We start from the raw sequence: 11415 nt of genomic DNA, 5'->3' as shown, positions 1-11415 counted from the left end.
CACCTGTTGCTAGACTTGAGGCTATTCGCATATTACTTGCTTATGCTAACCATCATGATATCACTTTATATCAAATGGATGTGAAAAGTGTATTCCTTAATGGTAAGCTTGAGGAAGAAGTATATGTTGCTCAACCCCCAGATTTGAAGATCCAAAGAATCCTGACAAAGTCTTCAGACTCAACAAGGTCTTTTATGGCCTCAAGCAGGCCCCACGGGCTTGGTATGATACTTTTAAGGAATTCCTCATGACGAAAGGCTTCAAACCCGGTTCACTCGACCCTACCCTTTTCACTAAATCTTATGATAGTGAATTTTTTGTGTGCCAAATATATGTTGATGATATTATCTTTGGTTGTACTGACCAACATTATAGTGATGAATTTGCCTATATGATGAGTGAAGAATATCAAATGTCTATGATGGGAGAGTTGAAATTCTTCTTAGGTCTTCAAATTTGTCAACAACGCAATGCATATTCATATCTCAGGAGAAATACCTCAAGGATGTACTGAGGAAATTCGGCATGCAAGATTGCAAAGGCGTCAAAATTCCTATGCCCACAAATGGCCATCTGTGCACTGATGAAAATGGTATTGACTTCGATCATTAGGTATACCGCTCCATGATAGGTTCTTTATTGTACTTATGTGCATCTAGGCCAGATATAATGCTTAGTGTTTGCATGTGTGCCCGATTTCAAGCTACACTGAAGGAATCACACCATAAGGCTGTGAAGCATATTCTTCGATATCTAGCTCACACACTAACACTTGGATTATGGTACCCCAAGGGCTCGGTTTTTGATCTCATTGGATATTCTGACTCTGACTATGCTGGTGATCGTGTGGACCGCAAGTCAACATCTGGTACATGTCATTTCCTCGGACGATCTTTTGGTCTGTTGGTGCTCGAAGAAACAAAACTGCGTATCACTATCTACTGCTGAAGCTGAGTACATTGCCGCTGGTTCTTGTTGTGCCCAATTGCTATGGATAAAGCAAACTCTCAAGGACTACGGCATCAACATGAAGAATGTGCCTCTCATCTGTGACAATGAGAGTGCCATCAAGATTGCTCACAACCCAGTTCAGCACTCGAAGACAAAGCACATTCAGATTCGTCATCATTTTCTTCGTGATCATGTGTTAAAGGGCGACATTTCTATTGAGCATGTGAAGACTGAAGAACAGCTAGCCGATATCTTCACAAAGCCCTTGGATGAGAAGAGATTTAGCAAGTTGCGGTGTGAACTAAGTATCCTAAAATCTTCGAATGTTCTTTGAAAAGGACACTCATCCTAACACTTATGCAAAATTGATGACTTAGATGTGCAACACATGAAGAAAGGTTTTTCTTCAATCAATGAAGAATAACACTCTTAGTGTGAAGAAATAAATGAAGAATTTGATTCTCAGAACCCTACGATAATTATACGCGGTGTCTGAAATTATCATTCTTATACGGTGGATCACGCCACCACCAAAAGTTGAAATTCCTCAAATTATTCATATTCTTCAACTTTGCATAGTCTTCACTGGTTCCGTCGTTTTTCTTCATTGGCTATATATATATATATATGAGTTTATGTCCTCTACAGCATTCACTTATTGCTATTTCTTCAGGTTGGTTTTCTGCTAAGTGAATGTGATCGGACCCTTCCCCTCTATGCTATACTCAACCCAATCTGTTCACAAATTCTTCATGTGCGTTCTATTTGAAACTCGTTCAAAATCTTCACTGTGTCCTTGTCAGCTGAAGAAATTGCGAACGGAACTTTAAAACCTATCTTATCGAAATTTTCGGCTTTGTCGCTCAAACCGTTCCGCATCCCACGATACACTTATCCACTCACCCATGATCTAACATGATCTCCACCTCTCACTACGTGGGTGACACATGTCATGCAAATGAGAAGGGTCAGGGGCATGTTCGTCCAATTTCTTCGGGCGAGCAGTTTTTCACCGTGGCTCTAAATACCCCTCCTTCCATTCCTCACTTCTTTTACTCCGCTCGATCTCTCTCCAGCTCGAGCTTCTCAAACCCTAGCGCCGCCGCTACTTCATCACCGCCGGTGAGGAAGAGCTTCACTTCCTCGACCTCGTCGCCGACGTACTCGCGCCGACCATGGAAATCTTCACTCCGCCGCTGCCGTAGCCGTCTTCCTCCGCCAAGTTAGGGCGTGGAAGATCTGCACAGACGAACTTCACATCTCCTCACTCCAGTTCGTCGTGTTCTTAGTCTAGGGTAATTAAAAGTTACTTTTACTACCCTCGTTAATTCGAATGATTATCTTCAAAATCTTCAAAGGTGTTTTCTTCAGAGATTCACACACTAAACACCTCACAGGTCATCTGTTCTTGATTCGTTTCTCTAAGCCATGTTTTTCTTCAAGATCCTCAAATGTGTGGATTTTTAATCTACATATCTCTGGAACCTAAGACAAAGAACGCTTAGTGAAATTCTTCAAGACTCATCTGGTCAAATTCCTCTAACTTGTTCTTTTTACAAAACCTTCTGAGAACGCATATGACCTCTCCAAATTCCTCGCAACTATACGCTGTTCACAGGTACACATGCCAGCTGCTAAATCACTAGGTTCTCATCAACTTAACTCATTTGCAGCGTTCCTCAAAGAAAAGTTGCATACTTCTTCAGAGAATTCAATTGTTCAAATTCCTCAACTGAAGAAAATGGCTGATGGTAAGAAGCCACACAAGGGAGGAAAGAGGCCTGAGGTAAATACAGCGTTTGAGATCCCTGATGAAATATATGCTGGGTACTGCACACCTACTGAGGAAACCAAGAATGAGCGCAAAGTGCGCATTCAGAAGGTAGAGAGGAGATGGGCAAGAGAGTGGAGGCAATACAGATATGTCACTCCTAAGTACATGAAGAAATTCGCACTCAATCCTCCATGCCCAAGACCTCCATTGGCACCTGGCCAAATCGCTGATCCCACCAGCCTCAAGCGCGGTGAGGACTATCCTGATGAATGGGCCAAGCGCCAAGCCAAGTTGGCTAAGCAAGCCAGAGAAGCAGTAAGGAAATTCAATGAAGACTCTGCTGCTGCTGCTGCTGCCTCTGCTGAGGCCTCTGCTGTCAAACCAAAGAAGGATATGTCAAAGAAGCCTGCGCGCAAGCCAAGTGCTTCACCAACAATACCCTCAAGGCCAAGTTCCTTAGCAATGCCCTCACGTCGAGAATCCTCAAAGCCCTCACGGCCAATTCCTCATGCTGCTCCTGTTCCTCCAAAGTCCTCAGCTCCTCCGCCAAAGCCCTCAGTTGTTCCGACTAAATTCTCAGCACCTGTGCATCTCGCCTCGTGCCAAAGGACTGCAGGCATCTCCATTGCCTCAGGTGTTTCAGCTAGTTCCTCAGCTGCACCAAGTTCCTTAGCTGGCCCCTCACTGCTGCAGACAAAGGCCACTGATGGGCGAGGTCCTCGCCCAAGTCCTCAAAAGAAACAAGTCGCTTTCCAAGTACCGTCTAAAGAAGACAAAGCTGATGATGATGAATTTGCAGAAATCATCAGAGATAGGCAAGTCAGGGCCGCTAGAGCCAAATGATCAGAGGTGTCACTGCTTTTGGATCCCAAGTTGATCCTCGACTACATTGATGTCTGGCACAAGGACCCTAACACTCCCTTGCCTGACTTCAAGCTGACTCCTGGCTAGAGTCACATGCTGACCCACTTCATTCAAGAAGAAAAGTGGAAATTTGAGAAGGCCAGGCAGATCAAGAAAGCGCAGTATAAGAAAGAGCGCTATCTGAAGAAAAACGTTGTCTCTATGACAACTGAAAAACTTGTCACTATTCAGACTAAGATTAAGAAACTCATTGATGACTTTGACGCATATCGCGTTGATTGGCTTGGAGCCAAGGTTCGTTTTGTGAAACTTGCGGATAACTTCACTTCCAATGTTGCAGCCCCAACGCAACATGAAATTCCTCGGGCTGAAGCATCTGCTCAGCCTACTGAAGAAAATGCCAGCACCGCTGATGACAATCAGGCTGCTGAAGAAAATATGAGTTCCAGGGCTGATGACTCCATTCCAGCCACTGAAGAAATTGCCAGGGCACCCACTAGTGGTCCGCCTGAAGAAACTGAAGAACTCAAGGCAACTGCATCAGTTGTGCCTGAAGAAAATCAACCAGATTCCTTAGCTTCTCCTGCACCAACTTCAACTCCAATCCTTCCATCTGCATCGGATGTGAAGAAGACCAAGGCTGCAGAGCGTGCTACAGTGAAGAAAAGGAAAGCATCAGCTGCTTCAGATTCTTCAGCTCCGAAGAAAATGAAGTCTATGACAAGTTCATTTGCAAATCCGATTGATGATGTTCCCATCTCAACCAGGCCATCAAAGGACCTTGTTCCTTTTGATGAAGAATATGTGATCCCCAGCGGATCTGATGAAGAAACTCCTTTTGCTGCTTCGTCTGAACCGTTGGATGAAGAAATTGAAGTGGATGCGATCCCTTCAAAACCTATCATCTCCTCGCCTATGCCTTAGTTCACAGCTGAAGAGGCTGGCATTGAAGAAATGGAAGATGAAGATGTGGACATTGGCTTCTCCACACCCATAATCAGTGATGAATTCTGTGAAAGTCAGCATCCAAACTCACCAATGTTCACCCCTCTACAGCAAATTCATCAGTCCCCCACACAAACTGTACATATGGGCTCTGAAGAAACTCATCCCACTGCATCTGTCCATGAGGAAATTCCAGCCACTAGCACTGAAGAAACTGCTGCTGCTGAACAACCAACGACGCAGACTGTCACTGAGGAGGCACCAGAAATTCATCAGCCTGAAGAACCTGTGATTGAGATTCCTGAAGTCATGATGCAACTCACTGACACTCCTCTGCCGAAGCCAAAGGACCCATTCTCACGCAAGCAAAAGTTCAAGGCTGATGATTTCTTCGGCGAGCACGTATTCTTCGAAGATTACAACCCATATAACTCTGCTCGCATTAGGAAGAGGCATTTCTGGACTGCTAGTCAAGCCAATTTCTATTTCTCAGTGTTGTTCAACAAGGAGAAGGTTTTCTACCATGAGCATATTTCTCACGTGGATATGGAATCTCTGCCGTGCTTCGCACCAGTCCTCAGTGTTCTTCACGACGCTGGACTGCTAAACTTTTGCTCTAACATCTGCGATTGGAATGAAGAACTGATTCTTCAATTCTATGCAACGCTGCACATCACTAGAGATGCTGAAGATGTGAATTCCTGGGTGTTGGACTGGATGTCTGAAAACACTCACTACACTGCACCATCCTCTGAATTGCTTCGTGCTCTACCACTCAGTCCTCCCCTTGAAGAAGCTCGCTGCATCTACAGTGAACCTAAGCTCACACATCATTACATGCAGGTGCTGATGAAACCTTTGAAGCCAGGTCAGGCACTAAGAACCAAATTCCTCGTGAAGGAATTGATGTACGTGCCCAGAACTGTCTATCGTATTCTTATGAGGACAATCAGTCCTATCAAAGGCCACGACTCATCTGATGAGGAAATTGTTGGCATCATGAAGAATCTGGTATTCAACATCGTTCATGGCATTCCTGTCAATTATCACGATTTCTTCATGAGGACTATGGCCAATGTTGCACTGTCTCCGTTTGAGCTGAAGCCTTATGCACCTTGGATTATGAGATTCCTCAGGACAAGGTCTTCACTCAACTACAAAGTTGATTTCCAGAATCACCTCAGCTACTTTCCCCCAATTGAAATCCTCAAGCAGACATATTCCTCAGTTGATGGAAAGGGCAAGGCACCAACTGTAATAGATGAAGGCATTCGTCCATTGAATGGTCAGTTTAGCAAAGCTGCATCTTATTCCACCAATGATAAATCTGCCGCACATGACTCTGCCAATGCACCCAAGTACACTCCTCGAACCACTACTCCGCGCGTGATGACTGACCGTGAACTTCTGCTTAGTCTTCACCAGAAGGTGGATCGAAATCACAAATGGGTTAAGCGTCAGTTTGGTTCACTTCTTCACAACATGACTGCCACACACAATGTAGTGAAGAAAAACCACTACTACCTCCATCAAGTCTTCGGTCGCACCTGGGCAATCCTGTCACATCTGTATGGTGAAGAAGATCTGAAGAACATGGGTCTCAAAGAAGATTTTGACTGGTCTGCACCTCCACCGAAGAAATTCAAGAAGGTCAAGGTTCCTTCTCTGGTGGCCAGCTCATATTCTTCATCGTGCGACACTGATGAAAATGAATACTTGGACGACACTGCGGCAGGCCCTACTACAACAAACGACCCCAACAACGCTGGCGCTCCTTCATCAACTTGATATTCTTTAGGGGCATTAGTCCTCATATTCGTTCCTTTTGGTCATTTGATGACAAAGGGGGAGAATTTTGAGTTAGTCTTCAAGCGGGTCTTTCTATATGGGCGTTTTTTGTTAAGTTACAACTCTCGTTCTTCTGCGACTTTATTGGATCGAATTGTAAACTTAAACCCGATGGTGCTCTGATACTCTTGATACGTTTTTCTGCATGCTTATTCCTCATTAATATTATTGCACGCATGCTGAATTACATCAGTCACCATATTTCATCATGCATTTCAAATTCTTCACTGTTATATATCAAATGCGTGTATGAATTACAAGATATAGGGGGAGATCTCCATGATTCAACTCTTCAAGTGTGCATTGCCTCAAAAGCAAATTCCTCACTATGCACATCTTCAGGGGGAGTTCTTCTATATCTTGCAATCAAATTCCTCAATATTAGTAGTTACACTTCATATGTTTATCCCCATTGAAAATTTAACCTATATTGTCATCAATCACCAAAAAGGGGGAGATTGTAAGTGCATCTAGTGCCCCTTAGTGATTTTGGTGTATTGAAGACTTATAGGTTAAGGGACTAATGTGTTTATGAGTGTACACAGGTCTATAAGTCTATGAGGAGTCTGATATTTATAGAGAAAGTCGACCCCTAAAAATGAAGTTCTTCGTCTGAAGACTTTGGTATTCTGAAGACTTTGAAAGTGAAGAAAATGGTGTGATCTTGAAGACTTGGTATTCATTCAAGGAACATAAAGCGTGAACACTTTTGTTTTCATAGTTTCATTTTCTCTTTCTTGAGTCATAGGAAACACCGTACTGTTAAAGGGGGTCGAGGAAATAGTAAGGAAAATTTTCCATGTGATGCTCAACTCAAAATCCTACACCCACCAATCCCTTCGAGTGAAGCCATTGGAAATCTCATACAGTCCAGTCATATTCTTCAGTGAGAGAGACGAAGTTCTTCTGGTCCCTGAGGAATTTGTTCTGACTGAGGAGTTAGAAATTCGCCAGTGCGGATTTCCTACACAGTGAGGAACATGATAGCCCTGAGGATTTTGTTACTCAAAATTCCGACCGTTGCTGTGCTATGCGCCAGCTGTCCCAAAATATCTATCCACCTAACGGTCATATCATTGAAGGGCATTTATGTCTTATCATGTCAGGCTGCTCCCTAGGCTATAAATAGCCGCCCCCTATAACCACTAGCTGGTTGGCTGCTCCGAGAGAAACTGACACTTGTCATTTGAGAGCAACCCATCCTCCAAGGACTTTGAGCGAAAATCATCAAGTGAGGAAAAACCAAAAAACCCAAAACCCAAACACCTACAAACCCCAAGTGATTGAGCATCACTGAAGAGAATGATCCTGCGTGGATCCGACGCTTGTTACCTTTGAAGAATGTGCTTCTTCCAGACGGTTAGGCGTCATGCTCTAGGGCATCCAAGAGGAATTGTGGATCGCCGAGTGACCAAGTTTGTGAAGGTTTGGAAGTCACCTGAAGACTTACCACGAGTGATTGGACGAGGTCTGTGTGACCTTAGTTCAAGGAGAATACGGTGAGGACTGGGTGTCCTGAGCTACGTGTTCAGGACTGGGTGTCCGGGACTGTGTGTCCTCGAGTTTAAATACTCAGCCGCTCCAACCAGACGTACAACTGAGACAGCAGTTGGAACTGGTCTACCAAATCATTGTCTTCACCAAGCTTACTGGTTCTATTTCCTCAACTCTTTCATTTTCTCATAACTGTGTTGTGTGCTTGTTCATATCTGTGTTTGAAGACTTTGACTGAAGACTTTCTTAATTTCCTCAGTTCAATTTCTTTAGTCTGTTTGTCTTCATCATGTATTATCCTGTGTTTACGCTTCTGTACTCTGTGTCTGTCTTCATTTCATCATGATGACTATGCTTGTAATCTGTTATGTTTACTTTTGAGTACTCATTCCGCTGCTGGTAGTTCTTCGCTAAGGAATTTCCTCACCAGCAAATTCATCAGTGAAGAATTTCATAAAAATCGCCTATTCACCCCCCCTCTAGTCGATATAACGCACTTTCACTCCCGCGTCTCAAGGGTGGCGGGGCCCCAACATACGTGGAGGTGCCGCCGATCTAGAAGCGACGGTGTTGGCTTCGACGATGGCGGTGCTCGACCCTGCCTCGGGCCACGGGCGGTGGCTGCGGCGATTGGCCTGAATCGGGCGGCGGCGCGATGCGGTCTTCGACGGCATGTCATCTGGCTTTAGATTGGCGGCGGTGTCAAGGGCCTGGTGGACTGCTTGGCGGCACCCATGGCAAATCTGTTCTAGCCGGTGTAGCCAGTGGTGGTGGTCATCTTCTTCGTCGGCGGTGGCCGGCCAGAAGCTTGGTGACCGGATCTTGAGATCCATCATCTAGTCCCGGCTGCGAGTTGGGGAGACATGGTTGCCGGTGAAAACCGAGCCGACGGCAGGCGAGGGCGGCGTTCTATGTTGTTAGCTTGATGAAGGCATCGTCTTGTAACTACTGTCGACCCACTCGTGCTGCTCCGGGGGAAACCCTAGGATCTGATGTTCCAGATCAGACGAGGCACTGCGGTGTCGTTTCTCTCTTGGGAGCATCGTTCATGGAGCAGCGCTGGAAGTCAGAGGCAGGAGGTGGAGCGGCTTCGTCTTGCACGGAGCTTCGGTGGAGATGTCAAGTCATGCTTGACCGACAGGTGCTACGTCTTGTCATGCCTGGTCGGCAGGTGCTACGCACGACAGATCTTCCAAGGACTTCAAGCTGTGTCGGTTGGTGGTACTTGGCAGCATGGAGCTGAGGTGTATCAGTGGCGACCGCGACGTGCTCAGCTGTTTGCGCGCAGGGAGGAGGTGCCGTTGGGCGCCGTGGTGGCGTCGATGATAGCTAGACCGAGCAAGGTTGATGCGTCAGTACAGTTCTGAAGATGGAGCGGTGGCAGTTGGCGGCGGCGGCCTCTGAGAGCACGCCGGACCAGTGAGTGCCCAAGACCCGACAAGTGGCTAGGTTGGGGTCTTAGGTCTTAGATGTTAGGCTTGGCTGTGATGTCTGTTTGGTATTAGGCCCTGGCTATCTGCGCCTCTTCATCAACTGGATAGGTGTAGCGACATTTGTTGCTTAGACGGCGGCTTTAGTCTTACTGTTGTATGATTTTATAAGGTCTTGTGAAAATAATTAATAAAGTGACCGTATGCATCACCCAGATGCAGAGGCCGAGGGTCATTCTCTTTTTCTAAAAAAGATGAATATATACCTGACTCGCTCGCAGAAGCAAAGAACATATTCCGAGCCATGCATGGACGATGGCAATCATGCATACACGTGAAATATCTAACTAACAGCAAACCATTCGAATAAAGATAAGACACGGCGTGCTTTGGCACAGAGGAATAAGACAGAGAAAGCAACATATTATTGGCAAAAAAAAGAAGATAAAAAAACCATAAACGAAAGCAACATATTCCAAGGAGAGAAATGGGTAAAGATAAAGATAAGCATCTCTTGTATGGCAAGACTGGTCGTGCAGGGCATGGCAAATGTGCTTGCTTGTGTATATATTACTAGTTCCATGTGCTCCATGCTCTGCAGATATCAAACAATAATCAAACAAGGCCAGGCGGTCGGTATCCACGTCGATCTCCGCTTCATCGCCCCTGGCTACGACGTACGAGGTACATTCCTTTACTGACTTCATCACCATATATAAAACTAGGTAGAAAGCACCACAGTGTGTTGAGTAGAGTTTTGAACTTTCTTTATTCTTCATTTCATTTCCGACTTAGTTCTGCATGAACGTCATTTTCATTTGCACTACATCAATAGTTGGTTCCATTATCGTCTTATTTTCCTCATCGGGTTATACTGATATTCAAATTTGACCATCAGCGATCATGGCGGATGCTTCTGAGAACTGCGGCAAGGACATCATGAAAGAGTTCTCCAAGCACATAACAGGGCAGCTGTGGCGAGCGGAGGCGATGATGCTCCTCAACGCCATCTTCGCAGGAGTCATAGTTGGAATAGGCGCCTTTGGCCATCGTTATCGCCACTATGGCTTCACCCGCTATCTCTTGCTGGGGCAACCACCTTGTTCCTACCCATCATATCTTATGTCCTCTCCACACATGGCTCCACGGGTGATGCGTTTGATATCGTTACCGAACGTGAATTGGTAGCCACTTGCTGGGCAAACGGCATGCACTCATACATGGTCATAGCATCTGCCTGCCTCATTCTGATTTCTGCTATCAATACAAGCCCGATAGTTGCTACTGATGATCGAGAAGATCGAAGTGTACGCCCCCCCTTTGAACTTCTTGTTCAAGGAATTTGGATTCTTTACCTAGCTATCCCCAACTTTGATGGTGGACGATCTTTTAAGATCGCAAGGGGTTATTTCCTAATAACACCTTTTGCTCTTATTTATGCCAAAATGGCATTGAAATGTTATGCATTCCTAAAGGCCCGGAATGTTGGGGAACGTAGTAACTTCAAAAAATTTCCTACGCACACGCAAGATCATGGTGATGCATAGCAACGAGAGGGGAGAGTGTTGTCTACGTACCCACGCAGACCGACTACGGAAGCGTTGACGCAACGTCGAGGAAGTAGTTGTACGTCTTCCCGATCTGACCGATCCAAGCACCGTTACTCCGGCACCTCCGAGTTCTTAGCACACGTACAGCTCGATGACGATCCCCGGGCTCCGATCCAGCAAAGCGTCGGGGAGGAGTTCCGTCAGCACGACGGCGTGGTGACGATCTTGATGTTCTACCGTCGCAGGGCTTCACCTAAGCACTGCAACAATATGACCGAGGTGGAATATGGTGGAGGGGGCACCGCACACGGCTAAGGAACGATCACGAGGATCAACTTGTGTGTCTATGGGGTGCCCCCTGCCTCAGTATATAAAGGATAGAGGAGGAGGAGGCCGGCCAAGGCTATTGGTGCGGCCAGGATGGGAGTCCTACTAGGACTCCAAGTCCTAGTAGGAGTCCATCAAGAGGGGAGGAAGGGAGAAGGAAGTGGAGGAGAAGGAGAGGTGGCCGGCCCCCTTTTCCCTAGTCCAATTCGGACCAAAGGGGAGGGGGGGCGCA

General features: G+C 45.9%; 1 protein-coding gene across 1 annotated transcript; it reads left to right on the top strand.

The window, feature by feature from the left end:
• The first annotated feature begins 9881 nt into the window (after window positions 1–9881).
• Window positions 9882–10550, top strand: LOC125512748. The gene is made up of 2 exons (XM_048677841.1): window positions 9882–9990; window positions 10205–10550. Exons 1-2 carry the CDS (start codon window positions 9888–9890, stop codon window positions 10492–10494), a joined length of 393 nt encoding a protein of 130 aa, XP_048533798.1. The 5' UTR covers window positions 9882–9887; the 3' UTR covers window positions 10495–10550.
• Window positions 10551–11415: the final 865 nt, after the last annotated feature.

This window comes from Triticum urartu, chromosome 6 (assembly GCF_003073215.2).
Source record: "Triticum urartu cultivar G1812 chromosome 6, Tu2.1, whole genome shotgun sequence".
In the NCBI taxonomy this organism is placed as follows: Eukaryota; Viridiplantae; Streptophyta; class Magnoliopsida; order Poales; family Poaceae; genus Triticum; species Triticum urartu.
Note: the sequence above shows the minus strand (reverse complement) of the source record. Positions and strands in the feature narration are given on the sequence as shown.